Source organism: Gorilla gorilla, chromosome 11, assembly GCF_029281585.2.
Source record: "Gorilla gorilla gorilla isolate KB3781 chromosome 11, NHGRI_mGorGor1-v2.1_pri, whole genome shotgun sequence".
NCBI lineage: Eukaryota > Metazoa > Chordata > Mammalia > Primates > Hominidae > Gorilla > Gorilla gorilla.
Window position 1 is genome coordinate 17,217,502 of NC_073235.2, and position 12,321 is coordinate 17,229,822.

General features: G+C 33.9%; 1 protein-coding gene across 3 annotated transcripts in view; it reads left to right on the top strand.

The window, feature by feature from the left end:
- DPP10 (dipeptidyl peptidase like 10) overlaps nt 1–12,321 on the top strand; it is a 1,401,573-nt gene that overhangs the window by 1,300,463 nt on the left and 88,789 nt on the right. For all 3 annotated transcript variants that reach the window (XM_063694707.1, XM_031008786.3, XM_019022737.4), the window contains exons 10-11: nt 1,072–1,169; nt 8,169–8,292. In XM_063694707.1, coding sequence (XP_063550777.1) covers nt 1,072–1,169; nt 8,169–8,292 — 222 coding nt within the window. The remainder of the gene's footprint in view (nt 1–1,071; nt 1,170–8,168; nt 8,293–12,321) is intronic.

Below are 12,321 nucleotides of genomic sequence, written 5' to 3' on the forward strand. Positions count from 1 at the left end.
CGAAACATTTGGTACCTCATTGATGGGGTTATTCATTCATTCATTCCAATTGCTTGAAATATGTCATGAAAGTTCTCATTCCTGCCCCTTACTCACAGTGTATTTGGCAAAACTTTGAAGGCCATTGTGTTGGAACAAACAGAAAGCGCAATATTCGCATTGTAGTTAAGAACATCCTGGGTTTGAATACTAACTGTCTTAGTTTTAGGTATTTCACCTTGCACTGTTTGCTTAGGTTCTCCATCGTGACCAAGAAAATGTTTATATCTTACGACTGTAGTAGGGACATTTAATTTAATAATTTGTGCGTTGCCTTTAGTGCCTACTATGTGCCAGAAACATACCAACTACTATGCCTGCTAGTTATTATTTATTTAATGAAGTGGTGATTCACTGAACTCAAATTAAATTATCCTTGCTATCCTTGCCTTTCTGTTCCTCATGCCAGGTACTCAGTGAGGACAGTCTGCCCATGGCCCACCTCCCAAGGGTTGTCAGTTACGCAAATGAGTCACCCCATTTAGTAATTAGTAATGTTTAAAAGGAAAGCCCGGGAGATTAATGCGATAGCATCCATTAGGCTTTTGGAATTTTAAGCACGGGGCACCTGGTTTTGGTAGGCTTCTTTCTTTCTTTCCTTTCTTTTTTTCTTCATTTCTCCTCTTTTTTTTAATTAGCCAAACCTTCTTCCCATTGCATTTCATATCCTCTAATGTGAATAACTACTTGATCTACTAGTTTGTTTGTTTGTTTGTTTGTTTGTTTGTTTGTACAGCCAGCCCTTCTGGTGCCATTTTAGGGAAAGAACACAGTAGCACTGCCTAATGAGTGAAGTCATCACGATTTCCTATCACCTTTAATTGTCTGAAGAAAATGCTTGAGAAGCAGCAATCTTCAAAAACAATTGAGGGCAATCATGTTGTCGAATTTAAAATCATTTTTACTTCAGAGAAATTAAACTTTTTTTCTCTTCTAACACAAAACAGTAAATGAATCAAAAATCCTTTTCTTTTTTACCCAATATATTCTAATGCTTAATGTACTTGCAATACAACTTTCATTTTCTCAAAGGCAGGTCAAGTGAACCCAACAATAAAATTATATGTTGTAAACCTGTATGGACCAACTCACACTTTGGAGCTCATGCCACCTGACAGCTTTAAATCAAGGTATGCAATTTCAATTTCACTTTTATGGGGAAATAGATATTTTCACTCCAATTATCATTTTGTTGCAATTTAGAGAGAGATGTGATCAGCTCAACAAATCCACTTGAAAATAAAGCTGAAGTTGCCTACATTAGCGAGGAATGAAGTCATTCTGGGTCTCTGGCTGTTCCTAAGAAGCATTTAGCTCCAAGGTGATTATCAGCACCATACAATGACTGAAGAGGCTGATACTGAGAATTAGGTCTTTTGCTGGAGATGTGACAGAGATGGGAACAAAAGATCATTTTCCACTGAATTTTCTTCAAGAAAATAGTTGCTCCACATTTTTTTTGAAGGTGTTCATTAAAAGTGTATAATCTCTCTGGAATTCGTGAGTTTTTCCAACTTTCTCCCCACAGTTTTGCCAAAGATTCTCTAGCTTTCTTCTCCAGACAGAGACATTTAAGAATTTTTTTTTCAAAATATCCTATGTATGAAATACTTATATTTAAGAAACTTGATCAGGGAGAAAGTAAACACATTTTATTGGGTCAGAAGCATAATTTTAATATTAGCAAAATCTTCAGTAGTGAACAACTAATTAAATAATCATGTGTATTTTGAAATCCATCATGGTTTCAGACTTCAAAAGTGATTCTTTCAAATACTAGAGTCCTTTGGAAATTTATCACAACCCTAGAGATGGGATAGGCAGCTGATTTAGAAAAATGTTTTCACATTATATTGAATGATGTGGGGCTAAGTTCAAAGTTTATTTTGATGATATCGATAATCAGGGTGATTGGTTCCCACAGAAATTTCATTCAAATGTTGTTTCATTGACATTATTTAGAAAAAATTTCATCCCAGTTGGTCATTTTCACAGAGAGTGCAGCCGGATGTATGTGGAAATTTTACCTACTTGAAAAGGTAATAAAGGTTTATGGAATGCTTACTCCAGAAGACCCTCATTAACTACCTAATATAAACTTCTCCTTCTACTGATGGAAAAGATAAATCCCAGTGAGAGTAAATGATTTAGATTAGGGGCTCAGGACTCATTGATAAGAAAAGTAGAAAATGAAGTAAGGACTCTTTCATCAGGTTACAGAGCATTTCATCCACGTTGGATGGAAGACCTTAATAATAGGCCTGAATTGGCATATAATGTAATAAAGTTGACCAAATCAAATAGTAACATTTATTTCTGAGCTTGATCTAGCAGCCATGAATGGTTACGTTACAAATGAAGCAATGATGGATACTATTGACATTTTATCTGGTCCTTAACTCTTATCTTTTTCTCTGGTTTGTTTAATGCTATAGAATAACGGAAAAGGGAAATAGACTACGAGTGTTTGAGTCACATGTCTACCACCATTTCATTTGTCTCATTGGATAAATCACTTTACCTCTCTCAGGGCTGAATCCCCTTGTCTTTTTTTTTTTTTTTTTTTTTTTTTTGAGATGGAATCTAACTCTGTCACCCAGGCTGGAGTTCAATGGCACAATCTCGGCTCACTACAAGCTCCACCTCCCAGGATCACACCATTCTCCTGCCTCGGCCTACTGAATAGCTGGGAGTACAGGCACCTGCCACCACGCCCAGCTAATTTTTTGAATTTTTAGTAGAGATGGGGTTTCACTGGGTTAGCCAGGATGGTCTCAATCTCTTGACCACGTGATCCGCCTGCCTTGGCCTCCCAAAATGCCGGGATTACAGGCATGAGCCACTGTGGCTGGCCCCGCTTGTCTTGAAATAAAATTTCTAATTTTTTTCCTTTCAAAAAAAGTTTGCAATGGGAATCAAATTTACAATATCCATGTTTCTTTCTAAAAGGAGCTCTTGATTCCTGACCTTGATTTTTTTTACCTATTTGTACAAATATAAACATATATAAATTGAATTATTCATAACATACTTTCTTCATGTCCTATTAAGTTAATCAAATGTCCTCTCTTCTCTTTGATGTTTGTGTTGTGTTCATAGTATAGCTACCTGTACAGTTTGAAATACTGCCTAAACTCTCAATAGCAGAATATTTAAATAATTCATTTTATAATAATTTACAAGTTTATGGGTTTTTTTAGTATGTTACTTAAGCATCTGGTATATTTTTATAATCTTTAGGTTATCTGTGAATTGACAGTCAATAAGTGAATCATATTATGTTTCTCAGTACAGTTATAAACTATCATTTTTTTCTTTTTTAGTACCTTTTTTCCACCACACCTAAACCACAAATATGATCATCTCTTAGTTTTCTTGCGTTAATAAAATCGCCAAAATGACTACAATAATAATTGAATACATATATGATTATGTCTATATAAGGAGGAATAATAGTAAGATAAATATAGAAAGATTTTTTTCATGACTTCTGCTACCTTATAAACCAGAGTCTCTGACCTCCACACTGGAGAACAACATTTTTTTGTTGTTTGAATTGAAGATCTTAGGTCCTTTTTTTGTTCTATCTGATTGTTTATTTGGATGATTGGTTTACTTATTTATAGTAGCTAGTGTTTATCACTGTAATAGAAAAAGTTCCCCAAGCTAGTATCATTATCCCTTCAACCCAATACTTATACTCACCAAAGACTGTAAAATACATTTTAATTAATTTATATGATTTAGAAAGAAATTCAAAGGATAAGATAATCTACAGAAAGGCATAATTTCTTCTCCTAATTCTTACCCTCATACTCTCTTCAATTGTTTTATTTATTTATTTATGTCTGATTCAGCTGAAGTCATTTCATCAATTTAGACAATGAGTGCAACTTTTCTTCAATAGTAATTCAGTTCAGACTCATCTCATCACCATTCAGTTTATCTTTATCTGAATCACAGTCCGTATTGATTCTGAAAAGGATGTAGCATGGTAGGAACTAAGATAATGCCTCTTTTTGAATATCCCCAGAACTAGTGGGAGTTAGATGGGTTATCTCATCTTGGAAGGAAGAAACATTTTGTCAAATTGTTGTACTGTGCACTTAAGGTATTGCAATCACACAATACCTTTATTAGAAAATTTAAGTGTGAATTTTAAAATATATATTTACTTTCCAGGGAAATTTTATCTTATGATAATGAATCATGAAGATTTTCCACAGATTGGATAAGTCACATTAATTAGGAGAAGTGATATGTGGTCATTTGTGTAGACCTCTCTAGTCTGAAGAGTAAAAGTAATGATTTGTCCTTGGTTTCTTCTTACTTTCTGTCTTTAGCATTATTTTACTTCTTAGAAACCTTTCTGTAGTCACTTATCTTTTGTGACCCATTGTTCTCAACCTGCATCACTGATTTAACATGGTCATTTTGCCCCTGTGACTCTGGGCTTGACACTGTCATGCTTTCTCTCCCTATTTCTTTAAGTATATCTAGCTTACATCTCTTACTCTTCCAAGGGGTATCTGTGCCTTCCAAGAAAATCTAATTAATAAATTAACCCATGTTCATGGAAGTGTCCTGAATAACCCTTCTGACAAGTAATGCATAGTTATTAACAGAGGTCTTTGGAGAACACTAGCTATAATTTGGTCATGAATACCATCACAATATACTTATGGGAAGACATCACAGATTATCTAGAAGAAAATGAGCTCAAAGTAACTACACTGCACAAATATTTTGGTGTAAACACAGAGCAATGATTGGACAGGAAGGCCATGAAAACACGGTGTAACTGCTAACATACCTGTCTGCAGGTGATGCTGGGGCCTCCATTCCACATAACCTTGTGGACAATTAGATCTTCTGTGCCAGACCACCCAGCTGATAGAAAGTCTGTTGACTTGAGTGCAATCCCTCTAACTAGCTTGTCTCTGTCTCTGTGGCTCAAGAGGACCAGATCCTCGAGGACTTCCTGGGTAATCCAGAGCCATGGAGACTAGGAACAAGCAGGAAACCCAGTTATAAGAAAGGGACACTTCTGCTGGCCACTGGTCGTGGAACACCAGATCTAATGTGTTCATGAGATGGAGTTCCAGGAGGACAGCTACATCTGCAGCAGGCAGGCCAAGGAGTGTGACATTTCCAGGTAAGGGTGCTTCCCTACTCCCTCATTCAGAGACAGCCTGAATACTTATGAGTAAGCCAGATCAGTCAATATGAATCACAGGGAGATGTACACCTAGGCTCTTGGGGCAAGGAAAGAAAGGATATAGGAAGTGATTGAGTTAATAGATACATCTTTCCTCCCTGCCTATGTGTCAAGCTCTACTTGAGCTTCCATTTTGGCTATCTCCAACACCTTCATATAGAAATTTCAGTGGTTTGAAATGGCCGTTTGTTAGACTTTACCAATTAAAATTTGTGGAGAGCTTTCATTCTTCAGATTGTGTTTACCATGTGCAAGGTCATTCTTGGGTATAAGCAAGGTTTGTAATGAGGTATCTCACATCAGATTATGCTTTGCTTATGACCATAAGCCACATTATGTAAAAACAGACACAATAATCACAATATTTAATCAAAGAGAAATATAAGTATATTGCTGTAAATTAATGATTTTCAAGTTAACAGTTTACAACTAAGTTAGTGTTCCCTTAAAAATCAGTTATTCACCACATTTGTACTCGTTGGCTTTTCATTCTTTTCCAAAGATTAAGTTCTTTTTTTTAAGTCAAAATTTGGCATCTTAGCTAATAAATATATTCTGTCATGCCTGTGAGGTGTTGCAAAGATGTTCCTGCAGCATTTCATATGAGACCAACTTTGAAAAGGAAAGCTCTCAAGATGAATATTTAAATTCTGTTTTGTTGGTGGTATTTATTTTTTGAATTATTCATGTTAGTTTGTTACCTCATATTGCACAAAATATAATATTATGGCAGGTAATTGAGACAAATTTCTGATTAGATTAGAAAAGCAACTATATATCAGTTCAATATAGAGTTTACCAAAAAATATGACCTTCTCAATTTTGCAGTCTTTGGTTGTTTACAATATTGAAATTAATTTTTTACTTCAAATTTCAACAACATTTATATCAATTATTCAGCATTTCAGCACTTATTTTCTGATTATTTATAGTACTTACTATCATTTTTCTATAAACTAAATTCTCTAGAAAAGTCTATTAAAGGTTAATACTTCATTTTCTACTTTTTAATATTCACATTGCTAAATATAATGGTGTATGCAAAATAATCGGCTTAAACGAAACACAGTGAAAGTGAACAGGACACTGTTCTTTGCAGGACCACAAGGCCTATTGATATGGACAAAGATTATACCTAAGCCAGCTGCATATTTGATTCAATATTGCCTTATTAACTCTACTTCGGGCACTTTATGTTTTGATTTTACTGAGTTTAAAGGCAGTTTTCAAGCAGAGCTCAGCTAGTTGTGGCAGCTGCCAGATGTCTTGAAGAAATTGTTGAAAAAAATATGACAGCCTTCCTTGTGTGTCAAGTTAGGCTTGCCCTTCTACTGACATCTTCACTTTGATAGGCTAACAGGTTTTCTAGAGGAAACAGTAGCTACTTGGTAATGTTAGATATGTAACATTCATGTAGTTGTATATCTAACCCAGATACCTCTAAAGACAGGCGATTTATATCAAGAGGTTATTCTTCTGTAGTTGATATTTTTCTAAGTCATATAAAACTAGGTTAATTAACTGTGTTTTTTTTTTTTTTTTTTTTTTTGAGACAGAGTCTTGCTCTGTCACCCAGGCTGTAGGGCAGTGGCACGATCTCGGCTCACTGCAACCTCTGCCTCCCGGGTTCAAGTGATTCTCCTGCTTCAGCCTCCCGAGTAGCTGGGATTATAGGCATGTGCCACAACACCCGGCTAATTTTTTGTATTTTTAACAGAGACTGGGTTTTACCATGTTAGCCAGGATGGTCTCGATCTGCTGACATCGTGATCCACCCGCCTTGGCCTCCCAAAGTGCTGGGATTACAGGCATAAGTCACTGTGCCTGGCCAAAACTAGGTTAATTAGTTTTAATACAGTACATTGATGACACTTTCCGTGACACGTCGATGGCTGTTTCTTCCGAGATCAGATGAGATTGGGCATGTTCAGGATGGTATGGCTGTAGACTGGATGGCTATTTCTAAAGTAACTGATCTGTTCTGAAACTGGGCAAGTTTTTAGAGAAGTTTTTTTAAGTTTTTATCATAAATGGATGAGTATTGATGATTGCATTTTGTTGCGTGTGAGTTGGAAGCTTTGTGACGTATTGTATACATGTCCAAACGTATGTGTTACAAAGGAAGATATATAAACTTTTTCCAATCACCAGTTACCATGAGGACATAATTGGCCCCATAAATTATATCCTTATTATACCAAGAATTTAATAGACTCCCATCTTCTTTAATTTGATTCATTTCTTGTTTAAAAATGTTTCAAATAAATAAGATAATTAACAATATGGAAAAAAATTAATTATGTATTAAAAATTGGGACTGGTCCTTGGTCTACAACTGGCAAAGACCAAAACAAACCATTCATACCTTGGTAGCCAAAGTCCCCATGTATGAAGTGAAATAACACAGAGGTTATGTAAAGGATATAATTATTAAGCCAGGAATAATCTTTGCCTTTTAATTGGAAGAGATTATTCTTGATGATTCATTGATTGTGATTTTAAAGAAAAAAATAACATACCTTTATAAATGTGTACTTGTTTTGCACTTAAAGGAGTACTAATCAATAGAAAATTTTCATAAATATCTGGCATGTCATTGTTTTGATTTTTCCAAGAAATACTTTTCTGGGAAATAATTCACTCTCAAATTTTTTCTCAAATTATCTGTATATTTGTATACATCTGTATACATCCATGTGAATACATACATACACATATATTTGTATTTATATATGTAAATATTGAAAAGAGCAGATATCTATTTATCTATCTATCTATACATAAATTAATATGTAGCAACATCCTTATAGTGGTTCAGTTATTCTTATATATAAAATGGCAAATGTATATTGTTGGTACTATATCAATGCTCTGGCTCTAAACATACATTTTAATTTTGTTTCCAAACTAGAGAATACTATATCACTATGGTTAAATGGGTAAGCAATACCAAGACTGTGGTAAGATGGTTAAACCGACCTCAGAACATCTCCATCCTCACAGTCTGTGAGACCACTACAGGTGCTTGTAGTAAAGTGAGTACAATTTATTTTTCTTTTATGCCTAAAATGAAGTAGCTTATGCAGCTTTACAAAGGGGAATCAGGAAATGCTTTGTACAAAAAAAATTCAGTGTTTAACTTTTAAAACTAGTAGGAAAAAAATTATTCTATTAAGAATATATACTTTAATTTATAAAGCTTCCAAACTTTGAAGTGAACAATATTGATGATAAGCAGAGGAGAACAAACTGAGCTTTTGAAAACCAAATTAACTTTTATACAGCATGAAGTATAATCCAAGCCACATTAGCTTCTTTCTCAGATATGGAATTTTTCTCCATATTTTGTCTTTGATTATCTTGAGACTATAAGAAGTTTCTTTCCTATCTTCTTTAAACATATTCCTTTTAATTTTTTCTGTAGTTCAGATAGATCTGATAAAATAACAGTGTTTCTGTCCTGAAATTAAGTAAAACAAGTAAAAAATTGGTTCACGAACTACTCTCTTTTGAAATCAGGTTATATTTCAATTCTTAATATCAGTTTTTGTAAACTCTGTAGTAAATTCAATGTGTCATTTTTAAGATTCCTGGTAGAGAAAACATTACAGTAAGTTTAAATGGTTATGTGTATGGTATTTGGGTAAAGCATTTTTAGATTAACAACTGAATTTTCAAACTTCGGTTCTGGAAAAGATGGAGTACGTGTTACCTGACTAGCTTTTCTGTTGTAAACAACTGTAAATTTGTACAAAATATACAAAACATCTGTTTTCAGATATGGGACATTAGGAGGATCATGACCATAAATGCTGAAATCAAGTAAATGCACAAAATCAACCTTGCTATGACTTTCTATTCACAACACTTTTGAGACCAAATGGCAAGGAGATGGAGCCCAAGCAAAGCAAAAAGATCTTTGTGATCTAAGCAGACAGGGAGAACCAGCGTTTGAGGCTTTTTTGGAGACTAGCATTTATAGGACAGGGACCAGAGAAGCTGGAGCTTTATAGAAAAGGACTCCAGCAATCTATGGAGAGGACCCCTTAAGTATTAGGCTCAATGCTTAGCTGTGCATACCTATATGCTTCCACACTGTCTTAAAGAAAACAACTACTAAAAATTTTTGAAGCAAATGAAGAATCTGCAAGTTGCAAAGTACTTAGAGACGTTAGAGCTCTGAACAACAATAGTGAGGAGATCTCCCTGAAAACCCTGGGTATTCAACTGAGAACCCAGAAAGAAAGCACATTAGAAGTAGGGCTAGTCTAGACACCTTCTAATCACCTTTCAATTACACTGTAAGGTATCAAGTTCATCTGTCTGTAAATTAACTGGCTACTAGGACAAAGTGTACATTTTTAAAGGGGAAATTACAATTGATAAAGACTATCAACAATGTAGCATTTATAATGTCAATCATATGATCAATACTATATATGTAGAAAAGTGGAAAATATAACCTACTCACCTTCCTCAAAAATATCCAGTAAAAGCTGACCTACAAAGGATAGTAATATTGGAATTAGCAGACACATGTTTTACAAGTTATTAGAAATGATAAATGTTGGAAGTGATGGATATCTTAAATACACTGATTTGACTATTGCACCTTGTATACACGTATCAAAATATCACATGTACTCCAAAATATGTATGATTATTATGTATCAATAAAAAATTAAAAATCAAGGTATAAGTTAAGTACAGTGAAGTGAAGAAATCTCACATGTGCAGTTAAATGAGTTTTGGCAAATGCATATATCCCGTAATTCACACCTCATCATGATGTAAAACATCCCTATTATCCCAGAAAGTTTCTTTGTCCTCTTTTTCAATCAATCTCAGTTCCCAGAGGCAACTACTATTCTGAGGTCTGTTATAAATTAGTTTTGCATGTTCTTAAACTGCATATAAATGCATTTATACAATAACAAAGTTATTAGAAATAAATCTAACAACAACTTAAAAAAGAGAATAGCTCCAATAAATAAACAGGTGAGAAATTTTAGTGGAGAAATAAGCTCTAAAATGAAACTAAAATTTCAGGAACTTAAAAATACAATGTTTGAAATGAAAACATTGAATAGACAATTCAGAAATAAATACATGTGTTTATAGTGAACTGCATTTCAACAAATGCATCAGAACAGATATTAGGGAAAGGACAGCCTCTTTAGTAAATATTGCTGGAAAGCTGGATGTCAATGTGCAGAAAAATGAAACTAGATTTGTATCTCTCACTATATACAAAATTCAACTCAAAATGAATTAAAAACTGAACCGTAATTTCCAAAGCTATAAAACTACTAGAAGAAAACAGAGAAAATGCTTAAGGACATTGGTCTAGGCAAAGATTTTATGGCTAAGGCTTCAAAAGCACAGACAACAAAAAGAAATGTAAATTGGTACTGCTATTATGGAAAACAGTATGGAGGTTTCTCAAAAAACTAAAACTATAATTAGCATATGTTACTAGCAATTCTACTACTGGGCATTTATCCGAAACAAAGGAAATTAGTATATGAAATACATACTTGCATCTGATGTTTACTGCAGCTGTGCTCATAATAGTAGGGATGTAGAATCAACCTAAATGTTCATCAATAAATGAATGGATTTTTAAAAAAGCGTGTGTGCATATATATATATATATATATATATATATATATATATATATATATACACATACATAAAACATTCCATTGTACATATACAATGGAATACTATTCAGCCATAAAAAAGAATGAAATTCTGTCATTCATGGCAACATAGATAAGTCTGGAGGACATTATGTTAACTGAGATAAGCGAGTCAACACAAAGATAAATATTACATGCTCTTACGTCTATCTGGGAGCTAAAAGAAATTGCACTTATAGAAGTAGAGAGTAGCATTGTGCTTATAAGAGTCTGAAAAGCTTGGGAGGAAAGGATAGAGAGAAGTTAGTTAACAGATACATTACAGCTAGTTAAGAGGATTAAGTTCTAGTGTTCTGAAGCACTGAAGGTTGAATGTAGTTAATAATGATTTAGTGTATATTTTCAAATAGCTAGAAAAGAGAATGTTGAATGTTTAAAGCACATAAAAAATGATAAATGTTTGAGGTAGTGGATATATTAATTATCCTGACTTTGTCATTACACATTTTTTACATGTATCAAAATAGCACTCTGTATTTATAAATATATACAATAATTACATGTCAACTAAAAATAAAAGGAAAATACATCACCAAAGTGAATGTAAGAAGAGGAAGAATATTTGAATAATTTTACATCAATTAAAGATAAAAATAAAGAATGAATTAAAGATAAATTTATTTAGTAAATTACATAAATTTAATTCATAATTAGAAACCTTGCCACAAGGAAAACTCTAGAAGCGGGTGGATTGCATGATGGATTCTATCAATTATTAAGGAATAAATCCTGTAATTCCTTGTCTTGGTTTGTTTTGTGCTGCCATAACAACCTACCACAGGCTGGGTAGTTTATAATGAGCAGAAATTTATTGACTCACAGTTTTGGAGGCTGGGAAATTCAAGATTGAGAGGTTGGCATCTGGTGAGGGCCTTCTTGCTGCATCATCCCATGACAGAAGGGCAAAGAGAGGGTGAGAGAGAGAGAAACAAAAGGAGGCTGAACTCGTCCTTTTATAAGGAGCCCACTCCTGTGATAACAAACCTACTCCCATAATAAAGACATTAATCCATTAATGATGGCAGAACCCTCATGGCCTAAATACTCCGTAAGATTTTACCTCTTAATACTGTTGCAATCACACAATCACAATTAAATTTTAACATGATTCTGGAGTGGGGAGCAAATATTCAAACACTGTATCATTCTTTCTAAGGAGTATATGATAACATCCCTGTACTCCTTAGAAAGTGAAGAAGAAAGAGAACATTTCAACTAATATTATAAGAGTAGAATAATACTGATACCACAACTAGACAAGAAAAATACAAGAGACAACATTTTAGACTAATCTCTCTCATTAACACATGTAATAGTCTGTTTTCATGCTGCTGATAAAGACTTACCGAGACTGGGCAATTT